Source organism: Siniperca chuatsi, linkage group LG13, assembly GCF_020085105.1.
Source record: "Siniperca chuatsi isolate FFG_IHB_CAS linkage group LG13, ASM2008510v1, whole genome shotgun sequence".
Taxonomy (NCBI): domain Eukaryota; kingdom Metazoa; phylum Chordata; class Actinopteri; order Centrarchiformes; family Sinipercidae; genus Siniperca; species Siniperca chuatsi.
Window position 1 is genome coordinate 2,944,386 of NC_058054.1, and position 27,163 is coordinate 2,971,548.

The 27,163-nt window shown below is 39.9% G+C and overlaps 1 protein-coding gene across 3 annotated transcripts in view; it reads right to left on the reverse strand.

The window, feature by feature from the left end:
• efr3a (EFR3 homolog A (S. cerevisiae)) overlaps positions 1–27,163 on the reverse strand; it is a 134,240-nt gene that overhangs the window by 13,628 nt on the left and 93,449 nt on the right. For all 3 annotated transcript variants that reach the window (XM_044218574.1, XM_044218572.1, XM_044218571.1), the window contains 11 exons: positions 25,564–25,642; positions 23,110–23,245; positions 18,742–18,909; positions 18,334–18,448; positions 14,754–14,805; positions 10,988–11,160; positions 10,715–10,790; positions 8,355–8,516; positions 5,919–6,050; positions 5,532–5,599; positions 3,684–3,811 (listed from right to left, as the gene is read on the reverse strand). In XM_044218574.1, the coding sequence (XP_044074509.1) occupies positions 3,684–3,811; positions 5,532–5,599; positions 5,919–6,050; positions 8,355–8,516; positions 10,715–10,790; positions 10,988–11,160; positions 14,754–14,805; positions 18,334–18,448; positions 18,742–18,909; positions 23,110–23,245; positions 25,564–25,642 (1,289 nt within the window). The remainder of the gene's footprint in view (positions 1–3,683; positions 3,812–5,531; positions 5,600–5,918; positions 6,051–8,354; positions 8,517–10,714; positions 10,791–10,987; positions 11,161–14,753; positions 14,806–18,333; positions 18,449–18,741; positions 18,910–23,109; positions 23,246–25,563; positions 25,643–27,163) is intronic.

Here is a 27,163-nt window from a genome sequence, read left to right on the forward strand (position 1 = left end):
ATATTATCATTGAACTAAATGTCGCAAAATAAAATGGCCTAGTAGAATGTATTAATGAGTTCTCCAGGCAGTTTGGTGACGTACTGACTACACCGAGCAGTGGCTACCGGTGGTTGTGGCTAGTATTTGGGCAAGAGAGTAATGGGTTTTTTTGTACCATCAACTCCTGTCTCTCAAATGACTATAAAATCATGATGCATCTCTTTTGTGGAACAGCTTATACCCTGACAGAGCAGCGTTATGTAAAAGTGGATGGTGTGACACAGCTAATATGGTTGCTTCCTCATTTTTGGACTCTCTGTTCTCTCTGTTCCCTCAAAGGTTAGCACTGTCAAGATGGTTTGCAATTAGACCACGTCGCAAATTGGCATGTCAAAGTTCACCAAAGTTGAACTCCAACAAAGAAATAAAGCTACTTTGCCTCTGCAACGGTGATTCCATTGAAATGAATTGATTTTGGTACAAACTTTCACAGTTAGAAATTCTGGTATGACCGGGTCCTAACTCGAAAGTGTTGCCCGTAGTTCTGAATCCACTTCGAATCAACACCAACTCTGCAGCTTGTTGCCATTCTCTGGCTGCACAAGGACTGTATGTTAGCCCTTCAGGCTCTCATTAATCCCCATATAAAACTGTAGCAGTGTGCAGTACCTGTTCAGCACCAAATGGGAGGCATTAATTGTTCTGTTTTTGATAAATAATGAAAACTAAAGCTCAACAAATTAAAAACAACTGCCTATATTAACAGCACCAAGCAAGACAACAAACACAAACTATTCATAGTCTACATAGGTCATCTACATGTACTCACCGTCACATTTCCAGATGCAATGCAAGCAAAATGTTTGTAAAAATGATCAAACCATTTTATTTCTGTATACAGTATGATGTCTACAGCTACACACAACAGCTATCACTGGAGAAAAACAAGAAATACTAAAAAGCTACAAGGATTTATCTAAAGTTGGTCAATCATCTAAGGGTGTGGGATCGTGCTTGTATGTGGTTGGGTCCTGTGTAGCTCAGTGAAAAGGCATATAAACTGTTGGGGTGTGGGTTCCCCTCCCTTTTTAGCCCAGTGGGTATACATCCACTGTCACACACAATACATTTTTAGCACCTAGGGATCTTTCATTACCACTCAAACAAAAACAAAAGGCATCTTATATACAGCTTTTCTTACAGCTACAGTGACATCATCTCTACTGTCAAATTAGTTAATCTCTACAGCAGTATATATCTCTATTTAGCTGTATTATAGTGTATTATATTTTGATTTGCTTAGTACTTCTGTTCCTGACGTGACGTGACAGTGAGCCGCTGTAACAAAAGAGTTTCCCCTCTGGGATCAATAAAGTATTTCTGATTCTGAGTATGTCTCAAACTTTATTGGCTTTATTGGCTGTTTATTGGTCTCACTGCCACAGAAATTAGAGAGCAGTAGTATGAATTTAAAGTCCCCCCCCCACTCAAAAATGTGTTTTGCTTATCGTAACTTCACCAGTTTGACACCAGAGTTTATGTCAAGTTGAGTTTTAAGACACGTACCTACAAGCATGATGTTGTGACATCACAACTAGTTTGGAGCCAATCATGGTTGGCAATCACGTGCAACTTACACAAACGCGATGTAGAATCTCGAAGCCTCCAGTGCACATACACCGAGAACAGACTTTACAGTGAAGTAGGAGACATCTTGTATCCCGTAGTTAAAAGTTTTTAAATGAACGATATTTGCATATTCAGAGATTCTGGATTTTTCAATGAGGGAGAAGGAGTAGCATTTTTAAACAAGGTAATTTAACTTTTTTGTGGAATAACCACATCAGATACAAATTACTGTTCAAAGCAGAGTATTTTTCCATGTCTTAAAACATATTCTGGAAGCTGGAGCTCCAAAATGATTACACAGAAACGATGATGATGGTCTTTGTTTTGTTGGGTTATCTGATCTAGCAGGGCAGTGCAGTCTCCTATGAGTGGTAAAAAATAAAATTTAAAAAAACAGTCACCACCTTGAAGCGCCTCAAAGGTGCATGAACCAAAAACAAAACTATCAAAGTTGTAATAAAAAAAACAAAGATGTTTTGGCTGCTCAAGCCTTTGTTAATGCTTTGTAAAATAGTTTGTCTGCAGTCTTTCCAGCTAAACTGAACCCAACTATAATGGGAGGAGATCAGTGACAGCAGGTAACCGTATCTACGCAGCTCTCCTCTAGCTGGTTACCTCTGGACGTCTGCTTGCACCTGTGGAGGATTTTTCCTACTGTGTAAAGCACTGATGTAAGATGAAAGCATGGCAGAGGGAAGAAACAGAAGCACACTGTTTGTTAGACCAATGATGAGCCAAATAACAGACACATTTATCAACCTGTTACCTGTTTGATCAAAGTGTAGTTTAACCAAACTGATGACTTAATTTCAAGGGTTCTGCGGTCACTACCTCCACTGTGGATTTTTTCATAGCTCTCTTATATAAATCACTTTATTTGAACAAATGCAAGGTAGATCCTTGAAAAGAATGAAGTAATATCTTCCCTGCCTTGTGTTTGCATGGATTTCAAGTTTACTTCCAAGGCCAGATTTTAAAATGAAAGAAAATGTGTCTTGAGGATTAATCGTTCCGGGAGAAGCAACTATTTCAGTTCATAAAATCTTATCGAGGTTCATGTTGATCTAACATGAAATATCCTTTTAAATTGCCAGGGAGGACGACGACAACCGTGACAACCTTCTGTGCAATAAAGCTGATCACACAATGGGTTTTTTTAAAGTTTATTTTCTGTTCACTAAACAACTCCTTAAGCTGTTAATCCTTCAAAGCCGTTTCAGCTAAATCTTCACCAAGAGTGCCAACAGTCCTGGGGGGCACTGTGAGCTTAAACCGAAGGGAAATAAAAATGTAACACAGCGTACCAAAGGACAACAACCTGCATGTTAAATCTTTTCTAATAACCGCTTCAATTCTTGATTTTACGCTTAAATCTCTACTTAAGATGTTTGAATTTTTTTTTTTTTTATGTTGTATGACAGTATCATAAATGTTTAGTATCTACTTGTTTAAACTCTTTATTAAAGCTACATGATCTTGACACTGAGTGAAATATTCAAACTGCACCATTTCATCAAATGGAAACATTCTAGTCTTGGGCATCATTTTATCATTTATTTCTGCCGGACATATTTGGTATCTTTGGAGACTTGGGGATCTGCACTAGCATTTAAAATTAAGTTCTGTGGGTTATGACAATAATTGACTGCCAAGCAGGAGACTTGGAAAGATGAGTCAAGCCGATTTTAAGGGGTTAAACAAGAGACAGAAACGTGCCAATGAGATAAAACCAGTTCAATTAGTTTCAGCTGTTTTCTTGAAATTAGTAGAAATAAATGAATGACCCGCCTCATCAAATTCCTGTCAGATGTTTTAAGAAAACCGCATTTGGAGAGGTTCAAATTATTTTCAGATATTGTTAAATTTGTTTTAAAACTCAAAGCTCCAGGCTTCCCAGTAGCCTTGCGGTTAAAATGCATACCATATAGCGGCACCCCCACAAACCTTTTCTGTCTGTTTCTACTTTACATCAATAAAGGCTAAAATGTGAAAATATAAAATAAAAACCTCAAAGCTCCATAAAAGCCTGTAAAGCTGCAGGTAGTTTGCGAGTGTGACCTGGCCGGTCGTACCTGTGACCTGGGGAACGTATGGAACGGACAGTCTCTCTGCGTTGTATCCCGGTCCTGCCAGACACTCTGCCATGTCGGCTGTCTGGAAGTACAGCAGCCGGTCCTCCTTGTCCAAAGATTCAGGGAGTCTGGGAAGAAGGAGGAGAGGGATGACAACTAATCCACCTCTTCCAGCAAAATCACACAGATTTCCAACAACGTACTGTATTTGGATGATTTGGTGGTGAATTTGGATAAACGTTTGGGGTGTCCAAATAATGAAGTCTAGAAGCTCTAAAGCGCTCACGTCCAAATTTAGTATTCAAAATTAGTGCATCTTTCACTGCAGAGGGTGATACTAGAAGGGGGATTTAAAATTTAGAAATAGATCCTGGTTCTTATAATCTCATAATCAGGTTTTACCAGCAGATGCCTGGTGATTTTGGATCTGTAGATAAAGCTGAGAATGACTGCAGGATGTGTTCACACTGAACTCAGGAGTTTTCCTCTCTTCCAGGATATTTGAATACTGGAGGTATCAAATAACGACGCCAAGGCACCAGAATTTGTCTCTCTGGAAACAAAGTTAGAAAGTGATCCAAACCAGTACAGGAGACGGTCTCAGACTGCAAGGGATTATGGATAGGACACTCATGTTGACATCTGATAACCAGCAGTGTGTCTTGTGCTTTCTCATGCTATCCTCTCTGGAAGTTTTACACTGCGGTCGTACTAAGAGACCGCAGAGTGGTAATGTTTGTGAGTGAGTGAATTTTAAACAAACATGATATTTAAGGGTTTAGCAGAATGTTCCGAGCATCCTCAACATTTTTATCTCGCTTTGGGCTTTAAGCTGTCTTGTTTTCACTAGATTTTAGGGTTGTTTTGTCTTTTTAAGAAGTAAATCTCCAAAAATCTCACCTCAGGCATGCCACACATTTACCAGTGGATCTCTCCTTTATATCAGAGATATTTCTGTTTTCACAGGGAGACATCAGGACTACAGTAGAGGAGTGAAAGTAACTCTGATCTCAAGTAGTGAACATCTGGAATAAAGAGCTCTCTCACAAACAAGACTCAGGGGCGTCCTGAGTTCTTTGAGAAACAACAATAAAAATGTCTGTGGAGTTTCTCATGGTTTTTAAAAGCAACAACCAGATAGATATTCAACTGCCGTTTAAATATGACAGAAGCAGCAAATATACAATACTGACATTTTGAGAATCTTATGGAAGTTTAGGAAGAATAAACTTTTGGAAACTGATCTACTGTATATCTGAGGCACACTACTCGTGTTGTGTCATGTTTTACTGAGAACATACACGGACTAAGTGCTCTAATGGAGTTTAAATCACTCAAACAAACTGGAGCTGGTGAATTGAGACAGTGTATTTTCAATACTAATGCTGAGTCTCGGGTCTTTTTTTGATACCTTACTTTGATGAATATAAGCATGTTTTTCTACAAAACTAGTTCTCAAAAATGTAATTTTGAGAACAGAATACCCAAATGAAATACAGTCTGGAATTGGCAACATTTCAGACTAAAACTATCTAATTAAAGACCAAGAATATGACCAGACATTAGATTCAGTCAACGTTTGATACTTGACACGTCTTATACGGACACATTGCTGTTTGCACCAAAAAAAAGTATTGAGGTTTGATAGTCAGCCCCAATACCATGATGATTATTAAGAGGGTTGTTAGATTGAAATTGGTTATGCAAACCCCTTGAAGTAATAATGGTCGCCAAGTCTTCCACAGTTCTTCAACCGTGTTGAGCCTTAACTCAAGCCCTCAGGTTATTTCTGTCTCTATAAAAGTTTATAAAACTAAACCTCCAACGTGCTGAGTAGCGGATACTTACGGACACTTGTCTCTGAAGATGTGCTCTGGGAGGAGGTACGGCGCATCCATGTTCCTCAGCTCTATAACCTGGAGAGAGAACAACGGAAACAGCAAATGGTGTTCAGAAGTGAACCATTCCACTGCACAGCAGGTAAATAAAGAAAAATGACAATAACGACAACTACAAACTAGGTTTAACAGCCAAACATAGCTGTGCGTCATCAGAATATTAATAAACTTAAAGGTATTCAGTCTGCAAAGCAAGAGGAACATTTTACAACATGGTCTCTGACGTCCATCAAGAGCTCGAGAATTGTGAAGCTTCCTCAACATTCAAACTGGCCACAAATCGAACCGATGACGTTTGGTAACACGGCTGTGAAGTCAGAGTGAGTCAGTGACGCACCTTGCTGACGTGCTGACAGAAGGGAGGGTTTGCGATCATCTGGCTCAGGAAGTTGAGGTACGCTGCCACCAGCGCCATGATGCCACAACGAATAAACATCGGCATGTTCTCCTCATTAGCCAGAGCCATGTCCTGCACAAACCAGTCACACATTAGCAAACACATTAACATGAAGAAGTCATTATACGCTCCAGTAAAGACTAGTACTGTTTGTGAGGGTGGATTTTTACTCAACTACTTACAGTATAATGTTTATCTGTTTTAATCAAAAGCATTGAGTTACTTGACTGCCGAGTGCGTGGCACTCTTCAGTGCTGGTCGCTGAGAGACATCAATAATCTCCCAAACGCTCCTTTACAAACAGTAACTGTTTTACAGAATTTGATTCGAGCATTTTCACGTCTTTCTTTGTGACACCGATCATAGCGGAGTGAGTTTGGAGACAGATGACATACGACAAAGAATCCACACACAACGTGTCAGCTGATCAAGCAGAATTTGACCGCTAGTCCGGATATCTGCTGCCTACACCGGAAGCCCCGAAACACTGGCCGTTGCCCCCAGAGGCCAAATCGATAGCCAATGAGACTGATCGATTAATCATCGACAGAAAAATAAGCAACTATTTTAAATAACTGATTAATCATTGCAGCATTTGCTGCTTTTCTTTGTCATAAATAATTGTAAACTAAATATTTTGAAGTTTTGCACTGCTGAATGGAGAAAACAAGACATTTAAAGAGGTCACTTTGGGCTCTGGGAAGTTCTGATGAGCATTTTTAGACATTTCATACACATAAAAATTATTTGCAGATTGATCGATATGATGAAAATAACCATTAGTTGCAGCCCTCGTGTAAACAGAGGAGACCAGAAGACTTCACGGATTAGATATTTAAATTTATGCGTACATGACTATTAACAACTCATTATTTCTCATTGTGATCTTAATTAACAAATGACCACAAAAACACATTACAGGCAGTGCAGGTCATCATATTCAGCCCTCCATGCTTCCTGTGTCACCCCGGAGTCGTTACCCTGACGACGACCTTTTAACTGACAGTGTGAGAACACAATCAAACTGCAGCCTCTGAGAATCCAGAGGACATCTTCCTCCACTCTGTAAACCCTGTATGTTTTATTAGCTACAGCGACACCAGTAAAATTATGAAGTACAGAGGTTCTGTGTATGTGTGTGTGTGTGTGTGTGTGTGTATGTGTGTGTTCCTGCTGAATCATATACAAAACACATCTGAGAACATGTGTCGCTTTCTGGACCTTATACTGAATCTCATTCTATAAGACTCCAGAGGGTTAAAGATGTCCTGAATTAGGACACGTTCCCAGTGACGGCACACATGTTACTACGATGGTGTGTATTCATGTGTGTGTGTATGTCTCTTGTCTACAACGTTGTGACATTTCGGAGTGATAAGATCTCAGCGTGATAAACAAACAAGCAGCTGGTGTGTGTGTGCAGAGTTCTTTCACACCTCTCTTCCATCTCACATGTAGGAGGTTTTATTGGACCTGCGTGCGGTCTCCAGTCTAATGACATTAAGGACTCTGCTGCTGACGATGACAGCACAGCTTCTCATCAGCCACAGAAATATGACACCTGACGCCATAAATACACCATAATCACATCAAGGATACTTGAGATTAAAGCTCCATAAAGACTGTTGATGTTGAGTTTTAAGAGGTTGTTGTATCAAGTATTACAGCATTTAGTCAAGAGAGGAGGGAGGTAACTGAGTACTTTTATTCACGCACAGAGTCTGCTACTTTTACTTCAGTATTTCCATTTTGGGAGACTTTCGACTTTCCCAACATTTCAGTCAGAAATATTGTACTTTTTACTTCATTTATCCGGACAGCTGGAGTTTACAGACTTTATATTCTACAGGACATAAATATAAATGTTGTCAGGTAAAAATCTTAAATCTCAAAAAGGTTTAACTTTATCAGGAAACACAGTTTCAGCTCAGTGACAACGACTTCGCACAAAATATTTTCCACAAGAGATATGCATAAAAGTTTGGAACTTCTGTTCTTCTTGTCTTGATTTGTTGTCTTTTCTTATTTAGTTATTTTTGTCTTATCTTCCTTGCTCCTTTTCTTCAACTAATCTGAAAACAGCCAAACTAAACTCTGCTGCTTGACTTGTTTAGTTTTACATTTGAATGAAATTTTTAAAAACATTTTCAATATAAACAGAATGGTATTCGACATATGCTTGTCTGCATTCACTGCAATTCAAGTATTTTTGATTACTTTTGCTCAGTATAATAAAACAGAATAGAAAAAGATTTTTTTGCTTGGAAGGTCACCAAACTGCAGGTTTCTGCATGTAACGACAGCAGAGCAAAATGTATAATAAAACGCCACCAAATCATATGACTAAGATCTGTTAAGATTATTAACCAAGGTTACCTGCAGAGCGATGGAGTGCCGAATTAGGTCGATGACCACTTCCTCGTTGGCTAGCTCGATTGTCAGAATGGCCAGGGTCGTGAAGAGCAGCTCAAAGTTTTTATGGACGTTATCCTCCTCTTTACAGCCCAGATAGATGTGGCGGTAGAGCTGCTGGCCATGCTGGAGATGAAAGAAGGAAGAATCAGAAAAACAAGTTAGAAAAAACATTAAGGTAAAGGACAGAGAAATGGAAAGGGATGCAAAGAAAGTAGAGAAGTGGAAAAGAAAGGAAACATATAGGAAATGTTACTAAAGTCAACATTATGGCTGCTTATAACTACTATATTCCCAGTAGACGAGAGAAAAGTCTTCCCTTCCTGAGGTGTCTGACTGTTCGCCATGTCCTTTTTGGGGAGGCCACGGAGAGTGACTTGTGGTTGACTTCAGACTCCTCCCATACCCCAGCAAAAAGTTGGGGACTATTTTCAGTGGCCGATTAATCCACGTTTGGTGCTCGAGTGAGAATTTGGGGCAGCAGGACGGTGTATGTGGGACTGAGTCTAAATAAACTACAGTGTGAACTATTTTGATTCCCTAGTTCTAGCTTATCAATTCCTGCTTTTCTTTGTTTTCTGACACACTGATTATATTTGGGTTTTGGACTGTTGGTCGGACAAAACGAGACATTTGAAAATGTCACCTTGGGCTTTAGGCAATGACGACGGCCATTTTTAACAATTTTCTGACATTTTATAGAACAAAAGATCAACAGATTAATCAATAATAAGAAAAAAATAAAAATAATCGTTAATTGTAAGCCTATACTGAATATGTTATACTTACCACAGCACCTCCACGACAGCTCCATGATATAAATGAAAATGTTTTTGTGCTGAAAGATGCAAATGAAAATGCCACAGTGCCGTCCACTGAAAAGATTAATCCCATTAACTCGCAATCAGTCTAAAAATAACCCAGTGTGTCAGAGGCCTCTTTTTACAGAGATGATCTTTATATTTTATATATATATAATTAAATAAAAATGTACGCTGTAGGAGCCTTGCTCATGCATTTATATGCTTGACGTGGAGCCTAATGGAAAGTGAAGGCCAATGACTTCTATTCACCACTAATGAATACAATTAGATACCATTAATGACCTCAGACAGTGAACGAGAGTTGGTCTGTGCTGGTGATGATGTTGGTAAAGAGAGTTGAGGTAACATCCAGTGACAAGTTCCAGCCCTGTGGTTGTACTTTCAGGTGTTTGACGTGCGGGTAAAGGTTACAGCTCAGGTGTGATTAACAGGTGAACAACTTAAACTGTGGGCCTTTTTTGGAAATGTCATGTGCTAATGGGGACCGGGCTTTTCATGTCAGGGTCAATAAGCTCTGCCACCTCCTTGAACTTCAGAGAACTCTGAAGCTTGAAGGTGCAATCACCTCTGCAAATTCTGTAAGAAAACTTGTTTCATTAATATGGTTGGTTTATTGAACTTTTTAGCAGGTTTGATAACTTATTTCACTTTTTGCTACAAGCCACCTCTTACTGCATGTAACTGTTGCATTTTTATTTCTTGTTTTAGTCTTGTGTTTTCATTTTCACACATCCCTGTACAGCAATTACAACCTGGAAATATGAGTGTAGGACAGACCAGCTCTGAAAGACAGGAGCTATTGTAGGTGTTCTAACATGCATGAAAACCGAGTCGAGTTTGCCGGCAGATTTGGAACGAAGGATTAGTGGTTGCGTTTATTAGTTTATCTTTGCACAACATTTGCTTTAGTTGCTCGCGAAAGACGCATGAAAACAGCTAACTACACTAGCAAGAAATGGAGCAGAGAAGTGGATAAAGTGCTGGATAAAGCTGGTTTAAAAGCATTGGGATCTATTGTGTGCCATGAATTCAACCCGACCAACCTGCCATCTTTAAAAGGAGCAAATTAGATAACTTTGTGAAGCCACTTTATGTCGACTGGGTAAGAGCAATGGGCATACTCAAAAGATATATTTGGATGGGCAATTAGTGTTCTTAGTTAGCTATATGACAATTACAAACAGCTAACCACAAGAGCGACAAATGGAAGTTGTATACTGAACCATATTTTGGCACATTTTGGCAAACAAACACGAGTGCTTTGAACATACTGAGCATTTGAAAAGATGGTGGAAAATGGGTTATGTTTAGGTTGTGGTTCGAGAAGTTTTGTCAATGTTTTGATTTTAACTGCTGTGAATCCAAGCTGCCATCCACCATGAAGGAACAGAAGCCTTAAGAGATTTTCAGTGGCGTGTTCCTTTACGACCACAGTTGATGTAATAACAGTGACCTCTGCAGAAAGAGCACAGCAGGATCATAGTAACTTGGATTTTCTACCTTCTTCATGAATGCAACGTCTTGCTTGGAAATCTTCTCTCTTTTAATCTTCAATGCTGCAACATTAGGAATGATTCTGCAATGGACACAGACACAAAATCAGAATTACACCAGCTATTAATGGGAAACCAATTATCGAAACCAGTATCAGAGCCACTGGTACTACCAACAAAGTGCATTTATGTTTCTTATCACTTAACGCTCTGTATGTGGAACAACATGAGCAGTGTACAGTGATACAGTTCACTGCAGTGTGACATGTGTACTTTGTACCTGATGCCACGTAGCTTGGCGCGGTTGTCATGGCGATCGATGATGTTGTGCAGGATCTCCAGCACCAGCTGCCTCAGCTCGCTGTCCTCCATCAGAGAGATGGAGAAGAGCGGATCCAGGAAGGGAGAAGGCAACGCAGCTGCCATGGACTTGGACTTAAAGCCAGAGGTTACCTGAGGTAGAGGGGGGGAAGAGGGGGAGGAAGGTGTGAGCAGACTTATCACAACATGATGCGATTAATCCACAGGGAGGGTCGTTTAGAAACACTGCTTCAACAGAGCTTAAAGGTTACGTTAACATGCAGCTGAAACTGTCCAAATGTTGACCTTTTCTCTCGGAAGTGACTGATCTGATGATTTATGATCAGTGTGAACAACGGGGGGTTCAAATTCTGATTTGAAACAGCTTTTATATATTTTAAGTTTTTGTCAGCATGAGTTCTCTGTAAACTTAAGATGTGCTCCCTGGACTGCCTATACGACTATTACTATTAAAGACCTCCTCAATACCTCCAAAAGAAGAAAAAGAAAAATAGTAAGGCCTTCCTATCTTTGCTTCAGTCCTGAAAATCCGTTTGTTGTTGTTGTTCTCCTGGGTTTAAATGTTGATCACAGCTATATAATGGGTCTGGAAATTATTTGAAAAAACAATGCAAATATAATACCTGAGTTTCAGTACCGATAACAAAACTGAGAATACAATAGAAAAGTACCCGCACACTGGAATCAGAACTCCCTGTTAGTTTATTAGAGATGTTTTGACTCAACGATGGAGCTGTGATTCCAGTGTGCTGGTGCTTCTCTATTGTATTCTAGTTCATTTTATTGGTATCCAGCACCTTTCCAACTGAGGTTTTGTGGATGTGCACAAGATTATTCCATTCTAATTCTAATGGCTGAAAGCTCGGAAAAATGTCCAATGAGTGAACCACAACCTAAGATTTTTTTGACATGTTATTTTGATTAACATAAACCATCGTTAATAAAGTTACAAAAAACTTAACTCAAATCTGTCAGTGTTTACTTAATACAAGGCATGTTCATTACATTGCCTAAAAAACACACACAAAGGGCCGACAATTAACTTCATGTCATCTCTCCACTGTCTGCTACCAAAGAAAGGCATAAAATGGCCAAAATTTAAAAAACCCTCTAAAATAAGCAAGGTTATCATTTAAACCAGGACACGTTTGATCAAAGAATAAGTTAAAAAGAATATCCAGGGCAGCACACACTGATGGGGTCATGACACGTGTCATTGCAGGTTGATGTGCATTAACACAACTGTCATATTTCTCAACAACAAAGCATTCATTTTATTGCATTCATTCCCCAGATCGACACATATCGGCTACTATAGTTTTTTCTGTCTGCTTCCTGCATCAAATGAGGTGATGCAGCTGGTGTTTGTTGCACTTAAGAGTCCAATCACCAAGGATTCCAAGGATTCTGGGCAAACTTTCAGGCAGTTTTCAATCCTTGTTGCTGCAGATGCATTTCGTCCTCAAAGAGAGATGAGATTAGATTCGCTGCCCTTGGTGAGACATGTTTGATTTAAGTGTGTACTCGCCCAGGCTCAGACTGGACATAGTACTGTAAGATTTTCTGGCCTTTTGAGGTTGTGATGACGGAGATAAAACTTTAGATTTTTTTTATAATATGGGGACATATGCAATATGAGAAAAGCTGGAGGACACAGAAGCTGGATGCATGTAAACTACGACATTTCCACTTCCTGCAGTGTTGTTATGTTGCTGCTCTTACTGTCTGAACTAACTCTCTCTTTGTGGATTTTATGTTAAGCGCCTCCAGTTGTGTTCACACCTCACAGATGAAGAGACCAAACCAGCGAGTGATTCAGCTTCTGCCTTCACTCTGACTAGCAGCCTCTCAAACATCTGGGTTTTGCCCTGACAGTCTGCAGTGTCACAGGAGATCGCACACTGACACCGATAACACACACACACACACACACACTCTTCTCCTGTTATCCCCCTTCCTCCGCTCGGCCCCATCTGCAGCTGCATGGCGTTATAAATTATATTTTGAACTTTCACCCCTCCCCCAGCTGCACTGAGAAGCCAGGTGGTGGCGAGGAGGGGAGCGAGAAGAGGGGAGACGAGGACAGACGGACGACGTAATAAACCGCTCTGAGAATGTGCACGGATGACTGCAGAGCACGAGGATGCTGCAGGAAAACAACTGTGTGTGTGTGAGTGTGTGTGTGCTGCTGTGGGAGAGGCATGCATATGTGTGTGTGCATCACTGCTGGGTGTGTTGGTGCCACCTGTGCCTCTTCGTCTCAGTGAGATGAGGGTCGCTCACAGAAGAACATAATGAAGGAGAAGGAAACATCTTTATGGAGGATTGAAGTGTTAACCCTCAAGAGCCAGAACTATATAATTGCCAATATCAAATGAATAATTAAAAATCTATGAAAGTGGGGAAAATCTGATTTCTATAATCAGATAAAAATTAGCTCCAATAAAGCACTTTAGTAATTTGACAATTTATTGGTTGACCAGAAATGTTCAAAGCATCACTTCCCGTGAACCAGAGGATTTGTCCGGTGTGAGAATTAAAAATTTTAATGAAGGTTGATTGCCTATTATATTAATACCATGTTGAAACTTTTTTACACATATACACACACACACACACACACACACACACACACAGGGCATGAGGCTTAACAATTCAAAGTGTTGACCTGCAGACTTGCTGACTGTAGGGAAAAGTTGATTAGCTGTTGCAAACAGGCTTACAGGTATACAAAGAAACAGGGACATCAGAAAGAACATCATGTACTGAGGACAGTATGTATTGTAATGACCATGAGAGGAAAAGTATCAGTTTTGGGGAACGAAGCAGAGACTTTAGCAACTTACAAACAGAGGAAGTGTAGGATTCCTCCATTAGGGCGCTGTCTCCACACGAAGGGTGGAATCGTGTGCCAAGAGGCTGGGACCAGCCTGTGCAGCACCGAAGGGAGAGCTAAGTCTAAACCACAGCTGCTCCTCCCCTCTGTAGAAACCTATCAGATAGTTGTACCTTTTCATTTAAAACTCTGTGTAATGCTAAGAAGAGCATTCTTTTTTAGGATGATGGCTACAGATTAACAGCTTGCTGACTGTGGTTTTCTGAATAGAAAATATCCATGTACAAGATGCTTTTGATCCTCCAATTCTTTAATAAATGCCAAATTAAGGAATAGCTTCTCTCCAGACTTTTCTTTTGCAAATAAACGAACGCGCGGACACCGGATAACGGATGTTTACAACAGAAAAGGTTTGATGAACTGTATTTAGATTTAAATCAGCCATGCTTCATTTATTTGTGATACTGTTGGAAGTTGTTACTTTCAGAGTGTGTGTCCATCCTTCTAAGATGATTTAATATATATTTAGATATTCTGCCCATTATCTGCTGGACCATCTTTGATGAGTAAAAACACTAAAAGTAAATCTAGCTAGTACAATACATAATAATAATGATGACAATGCTATTTTACCCTTTAGTTCAGACTAAGTCACAATTATGAGGTGTTGCACGTGTTGTTAGCCCCCAAACTTTGCCATATTTAATGTCAACTCATGTGGACCACTTGTAGTATCCTTAAAGACAGAAAAACAGAGATTCTACACTAATGAAAACATCAGCTTCACACTGATCCCATCTGATGAAGTCAATAAAACAACCTGTTGATCTGATCAGTGGGCAGACTGGTTGTTATTCATCAGACAAACAGGTTAAAGAGAAGGACTCACCATGATGAGAGAGCTGAGCAGCATGGTCTGGATCCGCTTGGTACCCTGATGCCTGATCACAAAAATAAATAAAATAAATCAGACAGGAGAGAAAGAAGAGAACATGAAATATTCTGTCAGAACCGACACTACAATAAGGTGTTTCCGAATGGCACATTTATGCTCTGAATTATTGTAATTATCGATTTGAACTTTCAGCCCTGCTGGGCCGTACAAACATGGCTCCAAAGCCATGTTCAGACCAACATTACTACTGCGTCCAAAATTACAGCTTCCTAATTAATGTTAATGAGGCCACTTCATTGGGGTGCCGAAACTGAGGCTCGGAGAATAACGCAGGGTTGACCAGAAGAAGAAGCTGAACCTGGCTCAACTTTTGCAGCAGTGCAATGTGTTAGCTTGCATTTATTTGATTGGCCAACGTTCCTACTTTGTAACGAGAACAGCGTAATTTACCTGACAGAGGATGAACAGATTGTCACCGTGATAACTTACCGGAGTTGTAAAATCTCATCTGTACTTTATAAACCGCTGTTCAGTGTTTAGACATCTGATAATACTTCAGTTATGGATGTATTACTCAAAGTGGTCTTTCTGGTTTGCATTTTATCTTCTTTTCTGTACCTGTAGCATTTTCCCCCGTAGCCGTGGGTGAAAACGTCCCTCTGTCACTTAAACAATTTTGGTTTGTTTGGGTCTATGAACCGACTGTGCCTTTAGGTGATGCTAACACAGCTTTTGTACTCTTATTTTTCTTTATCAAAAAGCTAAATACTACAAACATACATTAGATAAATAAAATCTAATAATGTTGTTGACTTTTTTCCAGATACATGTATGCTTAATGAGAGGGAGGGCTGGTTATGTGAGTACAGAGGAACAAAAAAAAGGAGAACGTTGAAAGGACTGAAGTGGTTTTGAATTAAACCTGCTAATTTTGTGCTGAAATTCACCTTTAAAATTTGAAAACTTTCACTGTGAAAATTTAAAAAAAGAATGTATATTTGTATTTTTTTGCGAGATGCAGAAGTACAGACAGGTTAAATAAAAGGAAAGAAAACTAATTGAAAAACTAAACAAATTAAAAACTGTCTGTAAATCAAGTCGATGCCTCCCTCATATCAGCTGCAGTCCAACAACTGACTGGAAAACATTTAATATTTAGTAAAAGACTGATATCAGATCTGTGTTTCAGTGTGAGCTCAGTGTGACTCAGTGAGGAGGAAGAGTAAAGGTCTTGTTTGCAGCAGCAGCAGCTCTTGAATGTTGAAAGTTTAAAATGTTGTGTGAGTGCAGCACTATCAGACTCAGTAACACTGCAGAGTCATATTTCTCTCCTCTGGCAATTACCCGAAAAGGAGAAGAGAGAGAGTGAGCCTGTTGGTCTGCGAGGACGAAGAGGAGGACAGTGTTCGTTTGATTTGGGATTATCTGTTCTTGCACTCCTGAGGCTGGAGGGATTAGCTTGTTTTTCTTTTCTTTTTTAAAGGGGGGAGCTGTCGTCTCAATGACCCGGGGGCTGAATTCACTGCGGGGTGTCCAGGAGGTGAAGTGAGGATAGATTAAGACACACTTCACTTTGGATGAGAAGGAGAGCGTACGTTTGAGTGTATTTTCATTCTCGAAACACTGCTTCTAGCATGTACCGAGTCTAGTGTTAAAACTGTTTTATGTGACTTGTTTGTGTTTCACCTACGCAGAGACGGCGGGTCATTTTACGCGTCAGGTGCCGTTGTATAAGGAGCGACAGAGTCTGCGTAGGGATGAGGCCGGGGTGGATGGATGGGTCAAACAAACAGAACGTTCACCCAGGAGACAGCTGTTCGTTGACTTATTTTAACTTAAGCTCCGTTATGTACGTGACGTAACTTACTTCTGTTCGTACGTAACTTATCTGACGTAACTAACGTACTTACCTGTCATTAATAGGAGTAAGGAGTCAGCAGTCAATGGCGGTATAAAACAGAGCAGTCAATAAAATTGTTTTTTCAAAAATTGTGAATCACCACAATCACGAGAGGGCCCTGAGCATACAGTCAGAAATGTGGCTGATGGGTCCAGTAGTATGCGAGATTAGCTGCAGACAGATACACACACACACACACGCGACCAACTGCATAATAATGCATGAATCTTACTGTACTTGTGTTAATTTGAAACAGGTTGATAAATTCAGCTGATTATTGTAAACAATAACAACGAACAAGGATCCATGAAGAAATCACATGACTTTCTTAAGGTCTTAATGTTGGGATGGGTAGTTTTAATTTTGTTTTTGTTTTTCTGGGTCTCAGGATTAATGTCAGGGCGAACAAACTAAATTATGTTGAGCATGGGGGGGTTTACTCTTCACCTTTGGAACAGTATGTGTAACAAAATAATGTTCAAAGATGCTGTTTGGTGTTGGATGTAAATGACCTTATTGACAGTTTGATCAATTATGTAGATTTTTTAAATCTAATTTGTCTCCATTGTTTGGTTTGTCCTTGTGAAATACTGGATTGTTTTCCCTCCTCGGGTCTATAAAGATAATCCAATTAAAACTGTTTGATTGAAGTAAATCATTCTTTGGCTGTACTGCTCACAGCAACTTGTGATGAGGAGTCAGGTGAGGAGTTCTGGGGCATTTTTATGGCTTTATTAGACAGCACCAGTAGAGAGATGACAGGTAGAGAGGGAGAGGATGGAACAAAGGTCTCCAGCCACCTAGCCAGACTCGAACTATGGACAGAGTCTTAGCCCCTTATCCACAGGGGCGCCCTGTCAGTACCCGAAAGGGTGAAGAAAAACGTTTCTAAAATCAATGTGAGTAAGACACCAAACAAGCATATTTACAAAAATAGAGCCTTTCTTTAAAGTCCAAATGAAATGACAAATCATTAATTTCTGCAGTGAAAAATCATGTCAAAGTAATTAATTGTGAAATATATTGCTAGTAGTTTTCCTCAACTGAAAGGTCTTTGTAGATACATCAGAAGGGCTCTTCTGAGTAGTCCCATTAGTCCGACTGGTGTACATGTTTGATTGACAGTTGAGGATGCAGAAGCACAGGACAACTTCTGCTAGCAACTGTAGCTTCCAACCAGGAAGTGACCGTGTTGTGGTGCAGTGGTATAGAAGAATAATTTACAGCTGCTACAGCTGACTTACTAATTTGCTCTCTGGCCTGCAAATTGACGTAAGCAGTGCAATGGATGTTTGGCAGGTGCCTCATTCAGGGCCAAGGGCATGCCGACTGATTTATGCACAATTATTTAAGTATAAAATATAATTTTTCCCTTTTGGGTGCTGATTATTTCTCAAATGAGAACACAGGACAAATTATTTAAAGAGCAGATTGAGTGCTTTAAATTCAACTGCAGTAAAACCAAGGCCATGTTTCTATCACAAACCTAAATCAGTTCAGTATGCTCTGTGTCTGTGTTGATTCTGTTAACTGGGAAAGAAAAGACTGAGTGGAGCCAACATGTAGAGCCAAACTGTCTCTACATTCAGGAGAATGGGCTTTTGGGAGCTGTGAGCTGACTGGCTGCTGTACGTGGGAACCCCAGGGTCTTCGGATAATGAATGTGTAACTCACCCAATCTTGACGGTGTCCAAGGTGTGGCAGGGGGTCCCGTACACTGGCACTTTGCCCATGATGAACATCATGACTTCAGCTCGCTGGTAGTCTGGCAGGTTTCCACCGAAAAAGCCTGGCGGGAGGACAGGAGAGGCGATGAGTCAGCACTCAAACAGGAAGATCTTTTTAGGAGAGTTAAAACACATCCTCCCTTCTGTTTATTCTGATATGTTTACTTCCACACGAAAAGTCTGAGCTTCACCTGAAAGCATTTTTACACAGAACAAAAACTGTGGATTTTGTTTTTGATTACAGCGAGTAATGACTATTTTAATGCAGATATGGACATGTGTGGATTGTTTTAGGATACACTTAAAAAATCTGAACTTATCCATAATTAGACAGGAAGTAAAAAGCCTGCTGTACCGATGGTCTGAATGATGGCGTTCTGGACAATTCTCTCTTCGCTCTCTTTGCCGCGGCCGGACGAAACGCTGGTGCTGGAGTTTCTCCTCGAGGTCTCGCCCAGCTCAAAGTCCACGCTCATCCTCAGGTGTTTCAGCAGAGTGTTGAACACCTCCAGCACTGTGGGACCTGCAGTCACACACACACACACACACACACACACGCACACCATAGAAGAGATGTATCAACGTTAAAGACTTGTGGACTTGTGGCCGAGAGGTTTCCAGTTAGAACAAAGTATGAAAAACTGAGCGGAGAATAGAGGAACACTCAACAACTCCTGCTGTTATGCGCTTGAGCAGAGAATTTAGCTGCTACCAGTACAGGGAAACTACCAACTCATGGTAGTGTGTGTGACAATATGACTGAAGCAGCGACGACCGTCAAACTTTCCTCAAGAAAAGTTGCTGACAAAAATTATTTATTTAATTTGAAAGCACATTTTTGAAATGTTTTTGTCTCATTTAAGCTCTTAACATCTGATTTTCCCCTTTTATTTCCACTTAAGTGGCTGTAAGGTCTGAAAAATCATCTTATTCCACAGTGTCTGACAGTATAATATAAAGTCTGTATCAGTGTGTTCCAGTTCTTCATTGAAGCTTTACAATGTTTACAATAAGACCCAAGACTCCATTTTATACACATTTTCCCAAAATTCAACCTGACATATTTGGTATCTTCGGAAACTTTCAGAGCTTTATTATAAATTCAAGTGAAGATCTCAGAGTTTAAAAAAAAACAAAACAAAAATCAGACAAACAAAACTATGGGCATCAAATATGGACATAAACTGCAGACTTGTATCTGTGCTGCTGATCACGTTTGCACATCTTCTCTGTCTTAATTCACTCTGTCACAAAAAGCAACACCTCAGATTATGACAAAGTCAGTACTGACTGGCTTACCCCCTCCCGCCTTTGGCACATTAAATTTAAAAAATCATGGAAACAACACTGAGAAAACCTTCCCAAAAAGATTCTTAATCCAGTTTGAGAAAATATTTTTAACATTTTTAAATAATTTTCTTCTTTTTGGATTCAGATTTTTTTGGTTATTTTGTTTTTCCAAGTACGATATAGACACCTAAAATTAGTAAATTTAAATTAATTTAAAAATGGCCAAAAAAGACCTGTGAAGAAGACCTATGACAAAATAAACATAAGAAGTTAGATTACAATGCAAGACTAGTTACAAATATGTGTGCTATTTAACAAAAACATGAACATCTACACATCACAATACAATAGCAATTACTAGAGATGATTTTTCTAAGAGGGTTAAATCATCTCTCATTCTGGTAAAAACATGTAGAAAAATTGCATATTTAAGCCACTTAAACCATCATCCAAACTTAGAGGAGCCTGGGTTTTGTTCAAATATTTTTGATTCTATGCCTGTTCAATAAACAACAAAGTAAATCAGACAGACTTGGGAGCTGTTGGAAGGTGGATTTTTCGTTTTTGATGGAGCTAGGCTAGCAGTTTCCCCCTGCTTCCAGTCTTTGTGCTAAGCTAGGCTAAATGCATCCAGGATACATCTCTACTGGAGACACAGATGAAACTGATATCCATCTTCTCATCTGTAAAATGATAAATTAAATGATTTCTAAAAGTTCATTTTACATTGAATCTACTCTTGTCTACTGAGGTAACATTACACAGGTCCGGATACAGCATCACATTACTGTGCTATTCTACAGCACCAACACTGGGCCACAAAATCACAACTTGATCTGAATCAGAAACTTCCCCCACATATTCAGACTCACCTCTGTATATGTAATGAATCCAAGTGTGTAGTACTGGACTGGATTATATTTTCAGGTGCTAATACTTTTGCTTCTTCGTGTGTAAATGAGGTGAACAAAATATTAGAAACACCTTGCAATATAGTGTAGTTGAACACAAGAGCCTCAAAAGCTCTAGTGTGTAACATTTAGGAGGAGCTATTGGCAGAAACGGAATATAATATTTATAAGTATGTTTTCATTAGTGTATCATCGCTTGAAAATGAGAATAGTTGTGTTTTCATTACCATTGAATAAGCCGTTTTTAATCTACAGAGGGAGCAGGTCCCCTTCCACGGAGGTCGCCATGTTGCACTACAGTAGCCCAGAACGGACAAACCAATCACTGGCTCTAGATAGGGCCGTTTGCGTTTTTTTGCGAGTTTCGCGGCCACTGTAGTTTCTCCTACACGCTTGGAAGGGGAGGGTGAGGCGAGCGGTATTCAAAGGGTTGCAATCTGCAATTTCACCACTAGATGCCACTAAATCCTCCACACTGGACCTTTAACATGTACCATAGAACTGACTCAACACAAAAACTAATACTCTTCTCTAATAAATCTAAACATTTTAAAAGGGTCGATTCACCCTCATCAAATTACAAATTGATTGAATAGTGCTCATTGCATTCTTCAATGCAATGAGCACTACAAACTAAATTCTATTAACCTCAATTGTATTGGGGGTGAAATCAGAAACCTCAGAGACACATCTCAAACTTAAAGAAAACTAAACTATCTGCATGGACTGATACCACTCGAGAAGTCAGAACATCTGTGTTTTTGTAACTGACTCTTAAAGTTATTGCAGGGCTGTTGGATTGGATTTCACTACATCATACAGGTGTTTCTGTATTTCTGGTCAATAGTGAATGTTTAGATTTAAGTAATAACATCTGTTGGTATAAACGGAGACCTTTTGTTCGCCTGGCATTACCATGCGTCTCATATCATATAGGCTTCACTTCCTCTCACATGAGTTACACCTCAGCTTCAGTCTGAAGACTCAGATTCTGTTTGTGCAGGAAAACAAAGTTTATTTTTCAGCTTACTTTATAACCTTTGGGCTGCAATTTTGGCCAGGACTGTCTTGAAAAAGAGATTTAGATCTCAAGAGAGGAGAGGATCCTAGTAAAAATAAATAAATAAATAAATGGGACTATATTTACATTTCGTTGCAAATGAAGAGTTTCTGAGCATGTCTAGGTAATTCTATCATCAGTTTATTGTATCGTCACTTTGGCTTTGTGTTTCTGTTGAACATAAATACACTGTGATTACCCAGGATGCTTGTTGATGCCAGGTGTGTGGGGGAAAGTCTGTAGAAACTGCTCTATACATTCACTTCACAAATCTAACCACACTATCATACTGTACCGAGCCACAGATTGGGAGGAGTCGGGTTTTCACTTTCAAAGGTGTACACATCACTTCTTTTGGACTCTTGAATCATTCCTATCCAGGAGGAAGGTTGTTTTTTCCCAGGCAGAGGCAGTAAACACAGGTTGGAGGAATTAAATACAAAAAGCATAATGATCTAAATTCAAAATTCTCAAAGTAATTTAAATAAAAGTATAATAAATTTACTGGACATTTTTTTTCCACCTTCATTTAACATTGAATTTAAAATTCTCCCCTCTGAAAATCCACCTTATCAGGGTGGAGGGGTTTCTGCATCCCTGGGAGCTGTGCTGTCAGGGGCAATAGTTCCTGGTAGGGTCTCGCAAGGCAAATTGGTCCCAGGTGATGGGCCAGACTAAGAGTGATTCACAGACCCTATATGAACCGGCCAAGAAGGAGCTGCAGCACCTTGCCCGGAACAGGGAATGCGGCCCCCCTATTCTGATTAATCAATGAATTGTTTAGTCTATAGAATGTCACAAACTAGCAGAAAATGTCAATCACTATTTCTCAGAGCCTAAGGTGATGTCTTGAAACCACTTGCTTTGTCCGTCCAGCAGTTCAAAATATAAAGATGTTGAATTTACAATTTACAAATCAACTTTTCAGGAACAGGAGAATGGTTGACTTTTTGGTTTCAAAATGACTAAAAGGTCCAGTGTGTAACATTTAGGAGGAGCTATTGGCAGAAACGGAATATAATATTTATAAGTATGTTTTCATTTTCATTATAATCACCTGAAAATAAGAATAGTTTGTTTTCATTACCTTAGAATAAACCATTTTTATCTACAGAGGGAGCGGGTCCCCTTCCACGGAGGTCGCCATGTTGCACCGCCATGTTTCTACAGTAGCCCAGAACGGACAAACCAAACCAATCACTGGCTCTAGATAGGGCCATTTGAGTTTTTCGCAAGTTTCGCGGCCACTGTAGTTTCGCCTACACGCATTGAAGGGGAGGGTGAGGCGAGCGGTATCAAAATGGTTGGAATCTGCAATTTCACAGCTAGATGGCACTAAATCCTACACGCTGGACCTTTAAATGATCAACTGATTATCAAAACTGTGATATTTTGTTATTTTCTCTACCATCTCCTGAGGAACTGGTCCAGCAATGGGAACCAGTATGGTCCTGTAACTCACCCACTGAGCCCTTGGCAGCGATGGCCACCGTCTCCAGGAGGACCTGGACGATGCCGGCTCTGACCCGCGGTGCGTTCTTGTTGTGAGTGTCCAGGTGATTCAGAACCTGCTGGATGACGTGGTGGGAGTGCTGAGCCTGGACGATGACAAAGACAGAGACACAAAAAGGATTTAAGACGAATCCACACTAATCATGTTTGGAACAACAATAGAGCTAAATGCGACTGCCCACTTTTTCAGAAAGTATATGTTATGTTAATTTTATCCAGATATTTAAACTGAGAAGGAACCAGAAATCCAGCACATTGTCGGTCACCTCTACTAATTTTATTTAGTCACAACATTTTGGTCAATGGACTTTATAAACAGGTAAATTCCTTGAATCTTTTTGCACCTATTAAACAAACAAGACATAAAGTGTTAATCGGTGAGCTTTAGAGGTGCTGATAGGTGGATTTTGTTAGCTTTGAACCGAGCCAGTTTGGATTTCACCCTTTGCGACGATTTGAGCACTGGCACAAAATGGCAGCTTTAGAAACCAACCCTTGACAGCAAATCCTGATGTTTACCGTTGATGTTTTAGATCACTGAACATTTTCTTGGAGCTGCTGGATCTCAGCTAGATCTCGAAATGTAAAGAACACATTCAGCAGCTGCTTTAGGATGGATTTCTCTTTCAAAATGGTCCAAACTCTGTCGTTTCCTCCTGGAAGCAGAATGTTCTGCGTCTCTGCAGGACAAACCTGGGGTGCGTTTGTTTTTTTGTCACTAAGATCAAACAGACGCCTGTCGCCGACTCCTGGCAGAGAGACCGAAACCCCCCCCAGACAGATCAGAGAGACAAAACTCTGCCAGCTCCTGTCTCACACTCACACAGAGCACACACATCACGTACACTGGCAAACACATACATGCACAAAAACCCCACAAGACACACTGTGGCATCAACACAGAGAAACACACACACACACACACACACACACACACACACACACACAGACCCCAGCACTATTGATTGTGTTTTATCTGTGGCAGCAGCTCAGAGTCACCTGGGAACTCCTGGACGACTGACCAATTAAACCAACAGACAGAGGAAAGAGAAAGGGAGCGGGATGGAGGTCTGGGCTATTTGTGAGAGAGAAAGAGATTAGATGGATGTTGGAAAATGTAACTGACAGCAGTAATAAGTGTATTAACAGTCTGACGGTAAACATACAGTAGCTGCTGCTCTGTGTGTGTGTGTGTGTGTTAGGGTTGCTCAAAGTCAGCATCACAATGTAAAAGGATTTTGATTAAAAATTGCAAAATCCTGATTGGTGCTCAGAAGAACATGACATCACCTTTTCCAACTGAGCCCCGCCCACTTCAAAAGCAGTGAGAAGAGCTCAGGCAAAAACACAAAACCAGAAATCTCTCATGAAATAAACTAAATTGTTCAAACTTAAGAAGACATTTTTGGCACATTGCTCATAGCAAGAAGCTGGTTGAGAAAATTTGATATCAGGGCCTTTAAGGATAAAATGTTGATATTCTAATCTAATGACTGCTTTATAAAATCTGTGTCACCACAGCAAAAAAAAAAAAAAAAAAAAAAAAAAATCAAAAGAAAACAAACCATTCTGTGATCAATTGTCTGATCCATTTCCTCAATACATACGCAATTGTTGTTGCTGCATAACGCATTTGTTACTCTACCCCACACGCACACATTACAAAATCCAGTCAGTTTATCTTTTAAGAAACTGAGCTCAGATTTTCTAAGAAAAAGGAAAGCAGACGAGGCAGGTAAACAGAACATATCGGGCTGGAAAATGACATGCACAGTCAGCCATGGTTTACTGAGCAACAGACCCATCACTCTGTTGGTCTTTTTGAAATCCAACAAGTTTCAACCCTCTGTAACTTCAAAATTTCCTTTTTGAAAAGTTTCATTTTGTTTGGCTAACTCAAAATAAATGTTGATACAGCTTCTAAAATCTTTAACAGAGAAGCCTGCTAACAGTATTGATCCTGCCCTTGGTTATATGGGAGTCGATACGTAGCCTGGATGACGAACCTTCTGAAAAGCAGAAACAATACCCCAACAACTACATCAGCAGCAGAAGTTGAGCAGAAAAAATAAAAAAAAAGACAGTGGATCTCAGAAACACAGTGATCAGCTGTGTTCTCCATCTGCCTGTGGAGGTTTCAGGGACGCTGCTGACTTCAAGCCTGGGGCTGGATGACAGCTCGTCAAGATAACTGACAGGTGCTGGAGCGAGATCCAAGAGAAAGAGGAGGGCGGGGCTAACAGTACACCAAGATCTCCAATGTAAAAAGTTGCATGACATACCTTTAAAGTAATGCTGATGTAGTACTTTAAAACTTAAGACAAAGTAGAAATGAAGAACTACACGTATTTCAAATCTATTTGATTCAGCTGTTGGTAACTTGGTCTTGGTCTCTGTACTGTACCTGGATGGAGTACATGATGATTCTGAAGCAGGAAACAGCAAACTCATTGGGGTCCCACAGGTGGTGGTTGTCCAGGTGACTGAAGACAGAAAAAAAAAAAAAAAAAAGTAGATCATTAATATTCTCACCCAATCAATGGCACCCTTATTATGATTCTTCTGCCGGACTAGGATAGAGACAGCATTGTCATTCTGCAGGGCTGATGCACAATCCCAAAGTGTCCAACTTCACCAGATGTGTGTCTGTTGTATTTTAACGGGCAGAAAAGTTCCAAATGCTGAACTACTGGGGACTGAGGAATATATTGTCGAGTTGTCATCATGTCTTACAAATTACATCAAAAGGACTTCAAATATTGAGACCAACAACTGCACTCTTCATCAAACTAATATATCTGCAATAAGCCGATATTCGTCGATATCGGCCCGGCCCATGTATTAGTTAACCTCTGGCCAGTAACTGCTTTTTCCATCAGCAGATGTCGAGCGGTCAGATGTCAGCGTTTGAGGTTTTATTACAAATTAATCGAAAAATTCAATATTGAGCAAAATAATCATTAACATCCTTTAAACCATAATCATGCGGCCCAACTGTTTAACTGAATAAAGACAGACTCTGAGATAAAGATAGCCAGATATAATTAGATAACGCAGAGGAGGATCAGATATACAAAAAGCAGAGAAACAAGAAGAGAAACACGAGACATCCCACCACTGATCTTAGAAAAAGGACAAAAGTAAACCCATATATTTAAACTTGGACTTTGAGCTGAAGCCACAGATATGAGATATACACGAGGTCCAAAGTTTTATAAAACATCATGTGGGTGTTGAAGAAGACATGATGAGTGACAGCGGCAGATGGAGGACGACAGATTTACTCATCTCTGTGGGAGCCGACCTGCAGCCTCAAGGTAAGCTCATCTATTACATACATCTGTTATTTATGTCTGCATACACACACACACACACACACACACACACACACACACACGCAGGAGGTTGACTTATTCACCCACCTGCTTACATCAAGAGGATCTTCAACATCACTGACTTCAAAGTCTAACCAACATATTGAGTTCAGAAAACAGACAAGAACGTCAAGTTTGATCTCAAATCAGCCACTAAAGCAGAGTAACTTTTATCTCACATCTATTAAAATAATGTGGATCATCAAAAACATCTGTACTTTCTGAGGGGAAAGGATCTAAAACAAAACAAAGAGCCTACAGCCATGCTAGCATGCGAACATGCTCACAAAAAAGAAACAAAGTCTAAACTTGTATTGTAACAGCACTATAGTGAAATGATACCCAGCCCTCGCAATCGATGATTCAGTTTAAACATACTGTCACAGCAGCCATTTTAAACAGTCTGGCAGGATTGATACAAACAACTAGTGTAAGTGAAAGAAAGGCAGAGGAAGGAAGAAGGATAGCAGAGAGAGAGCAGAAAAAAAAGAGTGGAAAGAAGAAGTAGAGAAAGCCAGGAACAAGGGGAAAGAAAGGAAAAAGCAGAGGACAGCGATAAAGAGGTTTGGAAGCTGGTTGTATAAGAACAGTTCACCAACATGACGTCAATCCAAACCCCCAAAACACTCC